General features: G+C 42.7%; 1 protein-coding gene across 1 annotated transcript in view; it reads right to left on the reverse strand.

Moving 5' to 3' along the window:
- SLC9A2 (solute carrier family 9 member A2) overlaps positions 1 to 19,244 on the reverse strand; it is a 94,194-nt gene extending 74,950 nt beyond the window's left edge. The window contains exon 1 of the mRNA XM_055328233.1: positions 18,923 to 19,244. Coding sequence (XP_055184208.1) covers positions 18,923 to 19,244 — 322 coding nt within the window. The remainder of the gene's footprint in view (positions 1 to 18,922) is intronic.
- Positions 19,245 to 20,445: the final 1,201 nt, after the last annotated feature.

Here is a 20,445-nt window from a genome sequence, read left to right on the forward strand (position 1 = left end):
TAATGTATGGATTGGCCAGAGAACACGGTGATAAAACTTACTGGAAATGGGAAATAAGAGAGGATAAAGCTGGACTGCATACTACACCAGAAAATAACACCTCAGTTACAATGATAACAAAGCCCAGTTAAAAATGCATTACAGCATTAGTATGTCTTGTACATTCCCCGTAGAACTCTGGAAAGCCTGTGAACTGACATGTGACAATATGTCAAGAATGAATAGCAGCGTAGAAGCCTTTCACAGTGCAATACAAAGGCTCGGTTGCAAATGTTCATCCTAGTATTTGGAAAACTGACACCTCTCTAAATGAAGGAAGACATTAATAATGAACTTTATCATTAATTCTTTCATGTTTAATTATGTCCTTTTAAATGCCCCTGTTTTATTTTTCATGGCTTTAGCTTTTATGGCAAATATCTTTATGGCACTTTAATTTTTCCACGTTGCATTATGTCCTCTTTAATGAACGTTCCTGTTATTTTTCATGATTTTCTCTTTTATGGCAAAATTGCCTTACAGCCAATTAGACATGTGGCAAAACGCTTGCAGCAAATAAGTTTACGGTGAAATGACTGAGAACAACAAAATGTGCAAAGCATAGGCTGTCCAAAAATAAAAAGCAAAAAAAAAAAAATCAGACTTCTCTGCAATGCAAAGGGTAAAATAACTAATTCCTACAAAAATGCTAGCAGCAAAGTATCAAAGAACGGACATGCCTGAGTGAGGTACAACATGCTGCTGTGACATCCCAATCCACCACAGCACATATGTTTATTACGGCAATACTCCTATGGGTTTATTCGAAATGATGCTCAGTGAACAACAGCAAAAGATGTTATTTGCTTTTATTATCTTTGAAATGGTTAAATTCACTTATTTTTATTTCACAGACACATTTTTAAAGGAATGAACCTCTGGTAGGGGACCTGGTCATCTGCTGAGACCCTAAGACCAGATATTCTTTTTTTTTTTAATTTTTATTTATTTTATGATAGTCACACACACAGAGAAAGAGAGAGAGAGGCAGAGACACAGGCAGAGGGAGAAGCAGGCTCCATGCACCGGGAGCCCGACGTGGGATTCGATCCCGGGTCTCCAGGATCGCGCCCTGGGCCAAAGGCAGGCGCCAAACCGCTGCGCCACCCAGGGATCCCCAAGACCAGATATTCTTATTTAAATTAACAAAACAGAAGGGAAGTGAAGGGAAGTAATGCTTGTCTTGTTTAACAATTGTCAGGATAGCATCTGATTTATCCACAGGATTTATCTTTCATAAATAATGAGGTTGCTGTGTGACTCGACTAAATGTCAGAGGCAGCGTGAGAGGGATGTGCCAGCAGCCTGACCTCCATCCCAGCACTGCTTCCCACACCTGTGCTGCTCATTCAAGGTGTAAAACGGGAACACCTTTAACTTAGAGATTCCATAAGGGCCTCCCCGTTTTTATCAATGGTAAGAGGACGTCATCACTTTTACTTATTTCTCTTTTTGTGATACAATCACATTTGGAGGATGGTATTCATTTTGACTGTTATTAACTTCACAAGTTCCAACCCATCCTGAGCGCATAAGTCAATAGACTGAGATCCCTCATTTATAAGCAAATATGAAGGGTAGAAGCAACTTTTCAAGTAACGTGAAAAAGTCTGGACTAGAGGTGACACAATGGACCAGGGGCCCATTGTGGCCCACAGACCTACTTTATTTGCTCAGCTGATGTTCTTGAATATTGAGCTAGCCTCTGGAAACCGAGAATTTTCACACCTAAAATGCTCTGGTTAGTTTATCTTGAAAAATCAGCAGACTGGGCTCTCTGTCTCCCAATTTGTGCAGGTTGGCAACGGGGTGGAGCTGGGCGGGCGCTTCCTGTCGTCAGGGCAAGTGCTGGCTCTCCACTTTGCCCGCCAGCTTCCCCCACCCCTGGCATCCTCCTCCACCCATCTCATAGGGCCACACTGTCTGCTACCTGACTAGACTGCAAGTCCAAAAGCCAATCTTCAGAGGCTCTCTAAGACAGCAATGGAGATGAGGGCGGGAAACTTTTCATTCTCTTTCTCTTCACCATTCTTTTTAGACTTCTGACTTCAAATCTTGAACTGAAGCAATGACAACACAATTTAGCACCATGATTCTGTGGCTTATAGGACTGGTTTCCCATCTCTGAAGCAAGTGAGTAGGGCTCAGCTCCTTGGGGGTACCTCCCCGTTCTTACTGGGCTGGTTTCTGTCAATGGGACATCCTGACAGGGCCTATGCAGCACACTTAGAGTTGGTTCACATTCAGTCTCAGAAACTGAGAGAATTTCTGGAGGGCACTGCCGGCTGTGAGCTTTCCTCTCTGTTGAAGACAGCTGCCTCCTCATCTGACCCCTGAGCCAGGGCTGGGCACAGGATTGACTCATGCCCTTGCCTCATTACCACTTGCATTAAACCCTTTCTTCAGTCTCACTCATTATTTGCATTCCTGGGCCATCTTCAAGATAAGATCAATTCTCAGTATTACATTTTCCTTTCTACAAGAAGTCGGGCCAAAAGCCTTAGCCCATAACCAAAGGGCTGGAAAAGTATTTTGGCTGTGTAGACTATGCAAACATCCATGAGCAGAGAGTTCATATTCAGTTTTTAATTGGCAACCCTGTGATGGCTCACGATGGACTTAAAAGTTGTGTGTGTGCGCATATGGTGGCACATGTAACACACGCAGACACATGCACAAGAGCCATCTGTGAGTCCTCCTGGTTTGCCACACCTCGTGGAAGACACGGTATCCAATGCTAAGACTTTTATGTCCCACAAAAGATATATTTACTGGGGCCAAAGGCAGATGCAACTGGAGGTGCTGCTCTCAGAAATCTGGAGAAAAAAGAAGAGACCCCCTCTCTCTCTGGGTTCCAAGGGAAGTCAAGAACTGAAACAACAGCAAGCTCTCCCTTCAAAGGACAGAGAATTTTTTGATTCCACACATGGAGGTGTTTGGGAGGAATGATGCCCTGAGCAGGAAGGGGGCACTGAATCCCTTGGCTCTCAGGGGCCTGGAGGGTGAACAAATGGCCCAGAGCCTCTCCACGCTTTGCTGCCCATGTCAATTTTGGGCAGGCCACACCCGAAAGGAGTTCTCCTGGCTGGGAAAGATGCTGAGCCACAGTGGCGAGCATGCGGCTCCCAGGCTTGTGCCTCACAGCGTATCCACAGTCCTCCAATATCTCTATAAATAATCAATTCCATGACGTGACAATCACAGGCCCTGGCTGCTCCTTGGGTACTTCTTGTGACCAAAAAAAGGTGCACTATTTTCCCAGGAATTTTAAGAGAGACTGTCATGCAAGAGGCTAGCTAACTAGCATCTATGTAAAGTACACCTACCATAATTACGTTGTGTAATGATCTTATAAAAAGCAAATCAAGCTCTTCCTTTCCAAGATAAGAAACTGTGCTTAAAGAGTCAGGAAAGCCAGTGAAGAAAGAACAAATTAAAATAAACACTGTGTTTTTCTATAAATTATATTTCTTTCTTAAATTTTTTTTTAAGATTTTATTTATTTATTGAGAGAGAAAGAGAGAGAGGCAGAGACAGGCAGAGGAAGAAGCAGGCTCCATGCAGGGAGCCCGATGTGGGACTCGATCCCGGGTCTCCAGGATCATGCCCTGTGCTGCAGGTGGCCTTAAACTGCTGCGCCACCAGGGCTGCCCTCTTGCTTTTTATTTAGAGTTATTCATGGTTTCCAATTTTATATTAGACTGCTTACCGCTAGCGGGTTTTCAGAGGATCAAAACCAATGATGTACCTCATCATCTTGGTTACTTCCTGCCGGAGGAGACCATCTTCGACTACTTTCTTTTAATGCATCACAGTCTCCTTCTAGAAGCTACAGGTGGGATAGGCCAGGGGGATGGATTCCAAAGATGTTTAGTTCTTGCTATCAGCATGCTCAGATTATGATGTCCTCTGAGTTTTGCAGAATGTTCTGTGAGCGCCATGCAACCAAGATGGAAGAGACATACCACCCCATCCACACAACACAACCCAGAAACTGTAACTGGTTTGGGTGCACCCTCACCGCCCACCAAGGCAGCAACCCTTGCACCAGGAAATAACAATGATGCTGGACAGTGTCCCAAGTATTCTCGCATATTTTATGTCTGGGTGTGAGATATGTGCCTCCCCATGCCAAGTAAAGTAATCCACAGATACCAGGGGAATTTCTCATGTAGCCAGGTGGGAAATAAGATCCATGCTGTTAAAATGATGAGAGAATCCCTTGGACACGCTGCAAATTCTTATTTAGAAAAGTCCTCGACTCATGTTTCTCATGAAGTACACATAAAGTCATCGCAGAACTCGTTCTGAATCTGTCAGGACAGCAGGTGTAGATGTTACAGCTCTGAAGCAGATTCGAAGGCCGCATGTTCTAAATATCATTACTGAGTTTCACCCCCTTGTGGCTCTGGGCCCACACTTTTCTCTTTCTGTCTTTATTTTTTTCCCCCATTTTAGTAACACCCTTTGATGAAGGAGTTTGGCCAAGGAAGGGTTAGATTGAAACAGATCCTTCCGAGGGTGAAAACTTTCCCGGGTGTAGGCATTATTTAGAGGGAATGACAAAATCCAAGGAGTTAGGCTCTGCTAACTATTCCTGAATAGACCTCTGCGGATCGGGAAGGAGGACAGGGAGGTGGCCCCAGGATCCAAGGTCCAGGAGAGGTGATGAGGGTTCTGGTGTACTCTACCCTAGAGTCAAAACTTTCCCTGCAGGTCAACAGTTGAAAGCAATTTCTTTTCTATTGCCCCGGGCTAGACGTTAAATCCCCAGATTTGCTATTCTTTCAGCCATCTGCTAGTAAATGATTTAAGCCAATTTTGGTTTTGTTGTTTGCCCACCGATCATTAAGTTGTACACGGTTATCCAGGGAGCCTACCCCACCCACTCAACCACCTTGTGTTGGAGTTTTATATCCTTTTTGGTTTTTATTCCTCTGAGAGTCCAACTTCTAAACAAATTTACCACTTGCTTAAAATAAATAGATCAAAGTATAGCAGAGGAACCCACAATTGCCAGTAATTGCTACCTAATTTCATTTTTCAATTAAGTGGTTGCTAACACTTAGCTGTAGTCCCCAGTTATTTACACGGAGGGGAGCTGGGCGCACACCAGCGGCTAGAGCTAAATTAAGAAACTGCCCTATTTGGTAAATTATACTATTTTCTAAACCTCCAGAATCATCATATTTTTGTTCACTCTGCCTCCTCTCCAGCTTCCGATGACCAACTCGGTGGTCTCTACACATCCATGTGTCTTTCCATTTGCTCGCTGTCGCAAAGGCCAAGAGGATTTCAATTCTTAAGATGTACAGATCATAAGAATTCTATGGTTCCAACATCATCATAACCATTACATTTTAGTAAAATAATAATCAATACTATAACATATTTAGTGGAAAAATGAAAAACTGGAGTCCTGCCAATTATACATGTTTGTTCAGAGATTCAGTAATAGCAGTAACTCCCCTGGTTTCAGTGACTTCAAAACACAAAACCGAGGCATGCCTGAGCAGCACAGCCAGTTAAGCACCCCAACTCTTAGTTCTGCCTCAGGTCATGATCTCAGGCAGGGTCATCAGATTGAGCCCCACATTGGTCTCTACATGCAGCATGGAGTCTGCTTCAGATCTTCTCTCCTTCTCCTTCTGTACTTCTGCTTGTGCACAAGTGCGTGCTCTCTCTCTCTCTCTAATAAATAAAAATAAAATCTTAAAAAAAAAAGCAAAACACAAAATTGAGACATCAAGACCAAATGAAAAGAGACAAAAAAAAAAAATCACCGCACAGGGAGTAAAGTCATTAAATACATAAATTAGCAGTCTTATCAACCAAATCCCTTTAGCAAAACCATTAGCATTCACCCACTGAGCTTAGAATGTAAGCATGTGAGTGAATGATAAATGTCAGCAGTAAAACAAAACCAAATGAAGGCTCTTGTGAGCATCAGAATAGGCTATAAATGTAAAACAGCTGAAAATACAAAACAGTACTGAGAATGGAGACATCATTAGTTTTAACTGTATGCCTCCTAAGCTCCACCGAAGTAGACAAAAACAAAAGGCCCCCAGCCCAGAGCCTCTACTTGAGAAGGGAGGGACAGTGAGCACACACAGGTGACTAATGAATAAATAAACACATGTCAGATAGTGATAAAGGTGCTGAAGGAAGGCAGCCCACACACCAGGACCCAGGAGACCGGGGCAGGAGCTACTTCACACAGGCATACATATACTTTCTAGTTCTCTTAAAGATGTGAGCTCCTCAGGCCAGAGGCAGCATTTTCAGCCCCTTCCAGACAGGTCACCAGGGGATGCATAAAGAATGATGCCATTTGCCTAAGAAGACTAGTGGAAATGAACAGTGCATTCTTGTCAATCCTCAAGACCCAACATTTCAACCAGATGGAAAGGAGCGGTGACAATTTCCACACCATCCTGGTGTTTCGTTCGAGAAAATGAACACTCAGCCAGTGTGTGATTCTGCCTTAGAATACTGCTCACATGCAGGGCCAGTTGACAGTTTTTAAATGGTAATGATTACCTGGGGCAGCACATTGTTTTAAAATCCTTTTCCCCCTCGATTCCTAAAGAAACAGTTAAAAAAAAAAAAAAGTACCTAAGGACTTGGAAATGATCCGCTGAAATACATTTCCCCTGTGTGTGAACTGACATACCCTGGGGACACTTGAGTATCCCTAGCAGCTCAGAGGGTGTTGGGAGAAGGGCCAACAAGAGAGCTCACGGAGTAGGTCTCACCGGACCAGGAGCCTTGTATGGGGGGGCCCTCTCTTCAGCCCCCCACCTATTACACCTGGCTGTTCACCCTTTAATTTCCAACACAGGACCCTGGGACCAAACAAAGCGTGTGCACTGCCTTTCTTTCCCATTGCAAATTAACTTACAAAAGCAAATAGATTTTTTTTTTAATTTATGCAACACTGACAACTGAACTATATATGATCTAGAGAGAAACCCAGGCATAACCCCAATAGCAGGTGACAGAACCATTCAGGTGATCTAACAACTCGCTACAGAATAACTAGAAAAAAACAGACTTTCCTGGTGCAATGGCTTTGTGCTTTGGAGGAGGAAGCAAGACCTCTGTTCTTATCCAAGCATGAACCACATTTCCAAGATCCAAAGGTGGCAAGTTTTCTAAGTGCATTAACTGTACCCTCACAACAACCTAATAGAGGAAGCTACTACCATTAGCCTATTTTACAGATGAAATGATTGAGGTTATAAAGGTTTATTAACTCACCCAAACTCCACAGTGAGCAAGTGGCAGAGCTCAGATTTTGGGCAACAGAGCTGAAGTTACCACCCAAAGTATGTGCAGTAACAGTATATATATTGTAAGTAGAGAGACCAAATAAATGATCATGTGAACTAGTGTATTTGAGAGTAAAGGGCACTCTATTAATGCGGGCACTAGGATATTGAATTCAAATCATGGGTATCATGGACAAACCAGGGTGCACAGTTACCTTAATTACCACATAATTAAGCTGAGGTGAAACAAAAAGTGTCTCTGAATATTATTTAGTGATTTATTTTCTCAGCACTTATTTACTGAGTACCTGCTGTGTGACAAGCACTGTTCTAGATGGCGAGTCAAACAGACAAAGTCCTTTCCCTCATAGAGCTTCCATCCTAATGAATGTCATTCATGTGTACACATGTATCTGCAGGTGCATATGTGTGTATGCAATTCAACACATGTGCATGCACGTGCAACCACAAAACAGATTTAACACCTTCTCTCCTGGAAACTTGTTAAAGTTGTACTTTGGCCTATTAAGATTTACATGGTGGCCCCAGTGATGGGTTGAACTCTTATCCTATGAATCTCAACATGTTAAATCTACATTTTTTCAAAAGCACTAGAATTCTATATTCCCTAAGTTATGCATGATGGCAAAAACCAGACCAAGATTCAGAAATTCTAGACTCAAGTTCCAGCTCTGATACCACTTATGAGTCTTGCCTTCCGTACCTCTCATAGCTCCTTCTGTTCCACCAGTATATACAGAGCTGTGGTGAGTTGAGACTAATGTCACCCGTGGAGTCAAATGTGCTTTCATACATTATTTCAGTTGGTCCACACAATGGTCTTGTGAAGTAAATAGGATGTAATTATCATTATCTGATTTTATAGTGAAAAATCTGAGACAGTCAAGATTAAGGTTAAGAGTGTAGGAGATAAGGCACATTGAGGTGCTCTGGAGACCACAGACAGATGCCTAGAACTTAACATTCTTCTCCAGGGTGAAATACAGTGGATCGATGAAGTACACTGGCCACGTATCCCACATCTACCACTTAAGAACTGTGAAACCCTGGACCAGTTACCTAAGCTCTCTCAACCCATTTCCTCATCTATTTTTTAAAACGGGGGGTAATAATGGTGCCTACCAAACAGAGTTGCTGTGAAGATTAAATAAGATAATGGGTAAGAAATACTTGGCCCAAGTGCCTGGCATGGAATAATGCTTCATCCTTGTTAGCTATTATTATTTTATTAATGAAACCGTGATAGAGGGATTATCTGGGCCCACCCATCTCCACCGTCCAATGCCACAGTAAAAGACTCTGCTCGGCTGCCTTACACTGATCAGATTTCCCAGCCCCAGGATCCCTAGGAAAGCAGCTTAGTAATAGGGAGTAGCAGAATTGCCAGTGGCAGAGTCACAGGAATATGGTGAAACAATTGTTCCACGGCTTCGGACTCCATGAGGAACTTTCTATGGATCACAGAGCACTTTCACATATAGGCAGTCATGTACAATCAGTCTCATTTTCAGTTGAAATTTCTAAATACAATTGTCAATCTGATTTTTCTTGTTTTACATGTGAGCCTTTGTATGTCAACGCTAAGTAATAACATGAAACTCACCTTTAAAATATGATTATGTCACAGACACATCACTTTCAAAGGAGTTCCCATGCCCTCCCCTGGAATTATTGAAGAGAGAAAGGAATACATACATCTTCAAAAATTTTACAAATCAAAATTAGAAAGCCCTTGGACAGTGATGAACAATGTGCAGGATTGTTACAGGAAGTACATCAATTATGATTCATTACATTTAAAAGATGTAATTGCAAGAGAGTAACCTGTAATTGTGCATGCCTCATTTGGAATGACAATACGCCCATGTGTGCACATCACTTTAATATAATAAACACATGCTTCTCTTGGCTTAAGTTTCTTTTGCTATAAAAGTAAAATCTTTGTAATAAATTACTTCCTCCCCTACAGACTATCTCATATTATCCCTGTGGAAGTGTTAAACAGATGGGGCAGATACATATCCCTACTTCTACTAATTAAATGTGAGAACCAAATAGTTGAAAACTTGGCTGGGTCATACGACAAAGTTGATGGCAGAACTCAAATTGCAATAGGGTCTTCCTACTTATAATCTGAGGACACCTTTTCCAAAACTTAGGTCCAACACTTCTTCAATTGATGAGTTATTTCTCTTCTACCCAACCAAGAAAATATAAAGATAAAAGCAGAATAGTCACATCTTCACATCCTACACATAGAAAAACTAGGAAAGCACATATTACATTCACCTTACCTTATTAAAGAAAGTCCATTATGATAATTTAGGGGTAGAGCATATTCATGGACTTTAAACATTATATAGCAAGCATCTGTTTAAAAAGTGCCAAGTAAACTGTCACTGAGCCATCCAACAATGTGAACACAGATAAAGCCACTTCTTAGTTCAAACATGTAAGATTACTATCTAGCCACATTCAAAATAAAGGAAAATGTCTGGAAGGCCAGAAGTAAAGAGAGGAATCTAAGCAAGAGATGACAGTAGGATTTTAAGCCACAGTGAACTAGGTGGATTTCAGACAAGTTACTTGCCCTATGTGCTAGGACTCAGTGTTCGAACACCTACATGAAGACAAGAAATTTGACATCAGACCAATAAGGGAAGCATTCATGCATAAATTCCTGAGTCTCAAAGAGCTACTTTGTGCCAAATAAATAAATACTAAAAGATGCCTATAGCCAAGGAAAAATAGAAGGAAACACATCAACTCTTTATGGCCTTGGACAGAGGGAAAAATTACCTGTGAATTGTAAAATTCCAGATTTACACCACATACAGGTATAAAGTCCACTTGAATCATATAGGAAAACCAAGCTAGTACTAAAAGCCAGCCACTAAAACTCTGGGTCCCAGCATGAAAACTCAAAACCATTTTTCTAAGAACCATTCATAACTTAAGGGAAACAAACCACTTCCAAGTAAACATCCCCTGCTGAAGCTAAGCTCACAATAAAAAACATAATCTATGTAAGGAAATAAATACCCAAAAGGGAAAGTCAGTAAATGTGATAAACATAGGAATGTGATTAACATAAGAACAAATAAAAATAACAGAAAAATCTAAAGAGAAGCTATAAAATGAGTATAGTTTAAATAAATGAAAAAACTGAAGGAGGAATAAAAAGTAATTAAATAGAAAAGTATGAACAAAATGCAGATATACTTTAAAAAGAAACAAAACAGCATAAATGAAAATTAAAATGAAAAACTCAATGAGTAGGTTAAGCACAGAAACACTCTAAGAGTAATGGGGTACTAGAAAAAACATCTGATTAAACTACCAAAAATTAGAAAACCAAAGAGATGAAAAACATGAAACAGCATTAAGAAACATGGAAACACCAAGTTCCAAAAATCAAAAATAAAATAAATCAATTCCTAGACACAGTGAAGAAAGAGAGGAATATCAAAAATAACCAAATGAAGATTCTTCAATACAAGCAAACAGAAAAGTCAGATTAATTCCAAAGGGCAATGAAAGGGACAATATAATTCTCCTCAGCAACAAAAACGGTCAGAAAGTAATGAAATAATGTCTTTCAACTAATAAGTGATAATATTTCCAACCCCTATACTCTGTTATATAATTGTTCAAGAGAATAACCAAGATGAAGACATCGTCAAAGATTAAGAGAATTTATCATTCAAAGGCCCTCCCTGAAGTATCCACCAAAGAACATATTCCAGTAAAAAGAAAACAACTGGGGGAAAAGGGGAGACAGAAGAAGTAAATTTTTAAAAAATGGTAAGCATGTTTGCAAATGTAAACACTGCTTTTAAAAATTAAAAACTAACTTGGAGGCAATTAAATACAAACCAGGTCTAAGAATTAAAGTCTCATTTGGAAGAAGTTAACTATAAACCAGGTCTGGATTATAAGACAAAAGTTAAAATTCTATAATAGGCAGATAATCAGTCAAAATTTTTAAAGTTTAGAGATGTCTGGGTGGCTCAGTGGTTGAGCCTCTGTCTTCAGCTCAGGGTGTGGTCCCAGGGCCCTGGGATTGAGTCCCACATCAGGCTTCCAACAGGTGGCCTTCTTCTCCCTCTGCCTATTTCTCTGCCTCTCTGTGTCTTTCATGAATAAATGAATAAAATCTTTTTTAAAAAAGTAAAGTTTATTACTCAGAAAGAGGATAAAACAGTAATACAAATACTATGTTTACCATGTTCCAAAAAAATATTTTAAGATTTTACATATATTAACTAATTTGATTTTTACAACAGCCTATGACACTGGTACTTTTACAATACCCATTTAACCAATAAAGCAACTGAACCCAGAGAGTTTAAGTTATGCACACAATATCATAAAACTACAAAATATGTAGGAAAATGCAATTGGGATGTAAGCCAAAGCAATCTGGCCTGGCTCCTTTAAATCAGGTAATCAGATTAAAAGTAAAGAGTAACTATAAAAGGAATAGAAACAGAATGTATAAGTATATATAATATACAAAGGGAAAAAATTTGACCAAGCCAAAATATGACAAGAAAACTAAAGACACCAAGTAAAAGACAGTAAAGAACAAAGTAAACCCACATATAATACTCATAATAAATGGAACTGCACTTCTTTTGAAATTACAAGTATTATTAAAATTTAAATTCAAGACAAAAATAAAATATACCAAAAGGAAAATTATCTAGTTGATTTGACAGTAATGGTATAGGAAAAGATATGTCTGGAAAACATAGATGTGGAAAACAGATACAGAAAAAAGATGTGTAAAATCTAGTTTTATTTTGAATAGTAATAGTAGTAACAGAAAAAAACAGACTATGAGCCACAAAAATATTATTGAAAATAAAGAAATTCATAACTTAATAGTTAAAGGACAAATTCACTCAGGAGATAGAATATTAAACTAGTATGCACCTAATAACTTAGCATCAAAATATACAAAGCAAAAATTAAAATTATAAACAGTAATTGGCATCACGATCTTAAAGACTGATTTTAGTGTATCATATAACCTAATAAAATAGCCAAAAAAAAACCTGGTAATTCTATTAAAGATCTGAACATGATAATTACAAATTCAATTTCATCTGTGTATGTGTATATGCATATGTGCACATGTGCCTTTATACAATCCTGTACCAAATAGAGAACATACAATCTTTTTCAAGAAAACATGGAAAATTCAGTTTAAAAAGGACCATACAATTAGGTGATGAATCACTGAATATTGCACTTTATGTTAGCTAACTAAAATTTAAATAAAAATTAAAAAGGACCTTATATTAAATCACAGAGAATATCCCAAGCAATATAAAAATCAGTATCAGGCTTATCTAACCAAAAATGTACTAAAATATGAAAAAAATTAAAAAATTATCATATAGCTATATGTTTACTAACTAAAAATTATACAATTCTAAATAATTGTTGGGCTAGAATAAAAAAAAAATCACAAGGCAGACCTGGGTGTCTCAGTGAGTTAAGCAATCAACTCTTAATTTCAGCTCACGTCTTGATCTCACCACCAAGAGATTAAACCTCACATCAGGTTCCACACTCAGCTCAGAGTCTGTTCCTCTGCCCCTCCCTTTGCTCACATACTCCCTCATTCCCTCTCTCTCAAAAATAAAGAAGTATTAAATAAATAAATACAATCTTTTTTTAAAATCACAAGGAGATTTTAAAATACTAAAAACTAAATAGTGAAAACTACATATCAAAACTCTACAATGCAACTAAAATAGGAAAAAACAAAGTATTTCTAGCCTTCAATACATAGATTGCCATTCCTCTAAGATATACCCATCTGGATCATGAGAAACCACCCTTAAGAAGACTTTCTTTTAATATTCCTACTTCAGCTCATGAAGCATTTCTTTGACTTCATAAAGACTAAATTAGATTTTACAGACATTAAATTAGTGACAGAGTGCCCCTGATAAGATGCATAAGATACATCAGTCATCTTTCCAGCTTTATCACTAATATGTTGTATTAAATTCTGATCTCAGAATATACATGTTTTATCAGTTACTAGCAATAATGATTTCATGCAATTTATTAGGAAAGTACAACTTCATCTACATCACCTCCCTGAATTCTTTAGTCTTTGCCACTCTCTTATAATTTGCAATAAAGATGAATTTACATAAACTTAGAATTACCATGACTATGCTTTGTAACATAGTCTTAAGTGTCAGTTTATCATAGCTTTGAATTTAATGGAAACAAGTAAATAGCTGTATTTTGGAGAAACTAATGAAGACAAATGGCTTCTTAGGAGTTATAATAACTAAAAAAACTATTGAAGTAGTTTTGTCCCTGTTAATAAGACCGATGTCATTTGAACATAAGAGTATGCCAAGTTTAGAGCACAGGAGTTTATAAAAATATTTGTCATTGAAATTATTGAAAGTAATATTAATTATGTTTTCAACTGTAAGCGCTTTTTCAGGGATTAATTACCCTTGTATAGTGGGAATCAATATATTAGAAAACCAGTGAATTCAGTAACTAATGAGCTAAGCTCTAAATTCAGGAATGGAAAAAAAATAACAAAATACATGCCAATACAGTAGGAGAAGCTAAATAATAAAGAGAAAAAATTGGTAAACTAAAATGAATCAAAATCTAGTTCTTTGAAAAAGTATATAATAGACAAACTTCTGAGAATTTTTCTCAAGGTAAAGAAAAACAAAAATAACAACATTAGGAATATAAAGGTAGGACAATACATGCAGATAATGTAGATACTTTTTAAATAATACAAAATAATTTCCTTCCTATAAATTTAAAAACTCAAATAATGATTTTCCAGAAAAACAAAAACATAAATACTAAAATTGACTGAAGAAAAGATAGATAAGCCAAGTAGAACTACAAATTTTAAAGGCAATTGAATTACTGATAAAAATCTATCCACATACAAATCAACAAATTCATTTGGTTTTACAAGTAACTTTTTACAACCTTACAAGGAATAAATATACTTACACAAAATGTTCTTTGTATAATTTTAGGGTTTCATAATATGTGAAAAATTCTGGAAAAAGTATCCCATTAATGACAATTATTATTGTCATTGTGGAAGTTGATACAGAGAGTAACATTTTTGGTGAAAAATTACCTGTTGCATTAGAGGGCAGTGATAAAATTCTAAAAGGCACCTAAAATGATCTGTAGAAAGAATACGAGAGAGCTGTTTACACAGAAAGCATAAAATATATGGTTAACCGAAAGAGAAAAGATGGAAGCTTTGAGACAAAAAGAATTCAAAACTCTCCTTCTAGCTTTATTAAGAACAAACACATGCCATCAGGAAGACAGCTTCAGAAATTTGTTCAAAATGAGATGTGGTTCAGAAAAATAGGTAAAAATCATGAGATTAATCCGCTGACCAACCAGCTGCTGTTATATGCTTCAGGAAAACCAAATACAACAAAGAGAACCAGATCAAGAGATCAAGGTCTCAGCAAATACAGATAGATATCAACTGTAGAAATTATCAGGTTTCATATTTAAAATCAGGACAGGCTAGAGCCCAGAGGAGAAACCTTCATGGACCAAATTGCTTTGCCTTTTCCTTAAAACAATACTACAAGTTACTTAATGTCAAGACAACAGGGTAGAGGGAAGTGGAAAATTCTGCATCCTAACCCCAAGTTTAAGGGTTAAGGAAATGAACAGGGCAGAATGCATGCTGACACCTGGAAGAGGCAAACAGGCCAGCTCAAGCCTCCAAGATAAGTGAGGGGACATCTGGGAAGCCACTGTGGACAAGAAAGAGAGTTCCGTTGCTTTAAACAGCAGAGGCCCAGTGCTCTGGCCCTGAACTCTGATAGAGGGAAGAATACATGCCCAAGTTCACCCAGTTTAGGACAAATTCCACTGATCCACTTCATGGGCAAGGAAATCAGAGAAGACCATCTTAGAACACTCCAGGAAATGTTCCTCTTCTTAGTTCTTTGGCTATTATTCTATGCTGCAGAACTCTACCCCTGTGTATAGGATTTACCAAATAAGGCGTGTGTTTCTGTTAAAAAAAAAAAAGTCAATTGTTATTCAAAATATAAATATTCAAAATTAAAAGGAGCAATACAAGTTCACATGTGTAAGGATCTAAGTGAAAAACAAATTGGGAAATGTTTCCTCCCAAAATTCTAAGACGGTTCAAAGGTGTACTAAATTTGCTATGTTGATATTTATTTAACCTACTTCACATATGCATTTGAATTGTCATCATGACTACAGAACTTTGTTTTTGACCAAATAATTCAGAAACTGAGTTTCCCTGATAACCAGGTAAAACAATGAAAAGTTGAATCATTCAACACTCTGCCAAAAATGCACTTGCTCACTTCTGACTGCAATATTTGTAAGATTATATTGTGCTGCTATCTAGCAAACTATTCTGAATTCACCATCAGGAATGATATAAACCTCCTACAGATGTGATTAGGAGCCTCCATTTGGGGCACCCTGTTACCTTTATTTAGATTAATCACTAGCAGTGGGTCTTCATGTTCTCTGTGGCAGGTAAGTTCAAGTACACTGGGTTCACGGCATAAAAGTGCCCCAAATAGAAACCACAGCATGTGGCATAAGTTAACACATGTGTTATCTCATTGTGTCAAGTCCCCTGCACAGCTCAATTCATCATCCTGCCCCAAATATGAGCAAAATAAGTCATATAAGTAGTCATATAAGTCACCCCAAAATAACAGTTTCTCCAGTGCAGAAGTTAAAATAGAATTTGAATGACTAGATATGGCTCAATGGGCTGGAAAGGCAGTACAAGGACAGTCGTCCCCAAAGGCAACAGAAAGTTTAGGGCCTGGGGGAGATGGTGGGGGATATCTGGGCATTTCCAGGCTCCTCAAAGGACAGAGGACCCTGGAACATCAGGAGGACAGGGCTGGACTATACACAGGAAAAACCTAGGAAAGACCTCCAAGGGCCAGCTTTTGGTGATGTAAAAAATTACACTTGCTGCTTTGGGAACTACACCCTTCACCCCGCCCATGGCAATCTCCACTTGGGTCTCTGTGCTCAGACACTTGTGGTTGGGACATATGAACATCTGTCTGTATTTCTATTTCTGTGTTGCCCCAGATGCAGGAGAGAAAAAGGAGATGGTAGCCAGTGAAGTTGAGAATTTGGTGGGAGGCGTGGGCTGAAAGATCCAGAGAACAGCAAGTACCAGGGAATATAAACACATCTATCTATCTATCTATCTATCTATCTATCTATCTATCTATCATCTATCCTGCCAATGGGCAGATCAATAAATACAACTATGAACTCATACAAGCATTTTAATAAAATATTACACAATTCACATAAGGTCAAACAAGATGAATAGATCATGATAGAAAAAGACCAAGTACGAAAAAGCAATCCATGCAATAAGAACACCTGGAAAAGGCTGAGCCTAAAACAGAAACAGAGAAAGACAGGAGGTAGCCCAGCACAGTGGAAAAGGAGACACGGTGCCAGAGCACTGCGTGAGGCTACTGTCACTCCTCTTCCACTCCTGCTAATGATGAAATATTCAGCGCTTCTTCCATGCCCAGGATTTTCTAAGAATGTTAAACATAGGTAGTCTCATTTAATCCTCATGTAAGAAAACAAGCCTCCAGGACAGACACAAACATGAGACTCACATCAGGCCGACCTGGGTGGAATCCTGGCTCCCCACCCACCAGCAAGGTAACCTCCCCACTTCTGCTTCCCTGCATAGGAAACGGGGTAATCATCCTTACCCAGGATGGTTGTGAAAATTAGAGATAATGAACTTAAGTGCCTACCAGCGGCTGTTATTAGTGTAATTAATTAGATTAAAATAATTGAGAGCGAAGAACAAAACAAAGAGTTGTAATTGAATAGAAATGGCAACCAAGAAGCAGTAATGGAAACAGGGCACACAAGCACTAGGCCAGTGATGGAGGCTGGGAGAGAGAGTGGACAGGGCTCCCCACTTTGTATACCTGTGGGCACCTCATGTAAACTCCCTGGAGTTTCAGTTTCCACCTCTACCAAGTGTGTGTGTGTGTGGGGGGGTATTAATATCTGCTCTTCCCACATGTTGTGAGGACCATATGCGGAGATAGTACCTGAGCTTATCATTACCGGCAACAAGTTCATGCAAATGTGCATACCTGCTGGATAGGTGGGGAAATCCATTTCCTCTGCTTCTATTTCTCAGGTGGAATTAAAGCACACAACTAATACAACCATGTCAAAGCCAGGCAATTGCAGACTGCAAAGTCCTTAAACATAGCATGTGCCTCCTTTGGTCAGCACTTACAGAATCAAATTAGCTTATTCTGCCATGGAGCTTACCTGCCTCAACTTCCACCCCGGTACAAACCATCTCTTCTGCTTGCTTTGTGCCTTCCCCCCCAATGAATGCCTTGTTTATTTCTCTCTGGAACGTTGTTCCCTTTCATCTCCAGCTGACATATCCTGGTCATCCCTGAAAACCCCATTTAAATGCTTCCTTTGCAGGAGGCAGTGATTTCTGCCTCCTACACTGCCACATTATCTTTTCTGACTGGGTCACACTACTTAGCACTTCCCTGTATTACGGCGGCCGGTGTGTGTGACATCTCCCCCGCCAATCAATAAGCTGGAGGATGACAGGCAAGGTGTCTTCATCCTTTATGGGGACCTGCCTTACTTGAACAGCACAGGATCTTTCCCAGGACAAATGCAGAAGATGTATGCAATAACGCAGACGCTCTTTTGACCCAATAACTTCTTTGAATCTTAACAGTAGCTGACATATTTTAAAATGAAAAAGTATTTAAAATATCAAGTAAAAATAACGTAAAGCCCCATGATCACAACAAAAGTTTATGTGTGGGGGGGTGGGGGGTGGGGGGGAAGGGGTTATGAAGATAAGAAAATACATTCTGAGCCTCTGCTTTCCAAATGAAAGTTAAAGAGATAGTTTGGAAAGTGGGTTATCTTTAAATATGCATCTCGTTTCACTGGCCTGGGTCACCTAAGAAAACGCTTCCTGGAGAGTGACAGCCTCGGCCCAAAGGAGGGAGGAGACAGGGTGTTCCTGTCGCAGCTGCAGGCACTCGGTTGTCCCTGGTCCCCTCCCAGGCACTTCATTAGTCAGGTGCATGGCGGGGTCTGTGTCGTGGCCAAGGCGCCTCTGTCTGCCCAGAGCATCCAGGGCTTTCCTGCTTCAGCCTCCTCCGTGCTAGCCTGCGCCCCTCTCCCGGTGCAACAGCCTCAGCCCCGTCGCCTCCTCCCTGGGCAAACAGGTGTGTCCCGCTGGGCATGTGAGGCAACGGTAAGCAGCGAGGCCCCGGCGGGGTCTGTGAGGGGCTGAGAGTTTGGGGCTATTTCAAGGCCAATGTCCACTTAGGAAGCAACGCATGAAAATGCTCTTCCCGGGGTCCCCTTCGAACAGAAGCTGCGTCGTCGCCCCCGCCCCGGTCCGCGGGGAGGGGGGGTGGCCGCGACCCCGGGTCACCTCGCGGGCTCGGACGCCCACCCGCGCCTCCCGTCGCGATCGCCCCCACCCCAGCGGGTGGATCCAGCTCGCTCACCTATCTTAGCCAGGGAGGCCAGCAGGATCCACAGGGTGATCTCGAAGGGGATCTGCACGTGGGGGTAATCGAGGGTGAACACCGGCAGCCGGCTCTCCTCGAACGGCGCGGTCCCGGGAGCCACCACGCTCGCGGGGCTGGGCGGGCTGGAGCTGGCGCCCACGGCCCTCGACGCGTCCAGCAGGGTCTCGGCCAGGGCGCCCGCCGGCCCCGCCACCTGCAGGAGCAGCAGCAGCAGCGGCAGCGGCAGCGGCGGCGGCAGAGGCAGCGGCAGCGGCGGCGGCGGCGCCCGCAGGCTCCGCCCGGTGCGCGCCGGCTCCATGGGGTCGGCTCCCCGCGCCGCCGGCGAGCCCCGCGCTCGGCCCTCGGCGCGCTCAGCGCATCGCTCCCGGCAGCGCCGCCGCCGCCCGCCGCCCGCCGCCCGCCGCGGGGCCGGCTCTGTGCCGCCGACGGCTCGGTCCCCGCCGGGCGCGCACCCTCGGCCGCCCTCAGCCGCCCTCCGCCGCCGGCCGCCGGCCCATGCCCCGCGCGCCGCTCGCCGGCCGCAGCTGCAGGCCCTGCCCCGGGCGGCCCGCGGGCGGGCGGGGGCGGGGCGGGGCGGGGCGGGGCGGGCGCGGCGCCCGGGCCGCGGGGCGGGAGGGCGCGAGCACCGGGGCCGACGCGCCGCGCACCTGCCCGAGCCGCGGGCGACGCGGGGCCGCGCTCCGCTCCGGCCGGCACCGCGCGCCCCGGCCCCCACCCCCGGAACGCGCCGGCTCTGGGCGGGACGGCGCGAGGTGCCCGGGCTGTCCCCGCCCCGGAGGCCGCGTCGGGCGTCGCTCCAGCCACACGGGGCCCTTTCCCCCGCGGGCTCCGGCGACGGGGCGCCGCGGGCCGGGCCCGGGAGCCGCGGGGGCCGGGGCGCACCGTGGGGCCGCGGGGCGGCGCGGGGGGTCGAGGGGAGCCTCGTTCCGCTCCGCCCCTTGGGGTCGCCAGAGCGCGGCCTGCGCGGGGCGCTGTGCGCCGCGTTCCCACGCCCCCGGGGGCCCCGCTGGCTCCCCGCGCCGGGCGCCGCTCTGCTCCCGGCACCACCGCCGCTCCCGCTTCTCCCCCCCCCCCCGCCCCCGGCCACGAGAAAGAAAAACATCTCTGTGTGTCTCAGGCTTAGAGGCGCACGTGTCCGAGAGCTGCAGCGACATAATCATTTCGCGGAAAGCCGGTGATGTGCCTCGCTCAGACCGACTTGCTCCGCTAATTACAGGCCGCCGGCGGTTAGGAAGGGGAAGGAGAGGGAGCGCGAACCTCCGTGTGGGCCTCGGAGGGCGTCCAGCGCCCGCCGCTCCCTCCACCCGCCCCCGCGCCCGCGCCCGCGCCCCCGCGCCCCCGCGCTCCGAGCCTCTGCCCCGCTGCCTCTTACTGTCCCAGCATCTTTATCGCCAGAAACTGAAAAGAACATAAAAGCAGACCAGGTGTCGCTCAATTTTCCCTTCGATATTGAGGAAATGAAATTCTCTCTCTCTCTCTCTCTCTCTCTCTCTCTCTCT

Source organism: Nyctereutes procyonoides, unplaced genomic scaffold (assembly GCF_905146905.1).
Source record: "Nyctereutes procyonoides isolate TBG_1078 unplaced genomic scaffold, NYPRO_anot_genome, whole genome shotgun sequence".
Classification (NCBI taxonomy): Eukaryota; Metazoa; Chordata; class Mammalia; order Carnivora; family Canidae; genus Nyctereutes; species Nyctereutes procyonoides.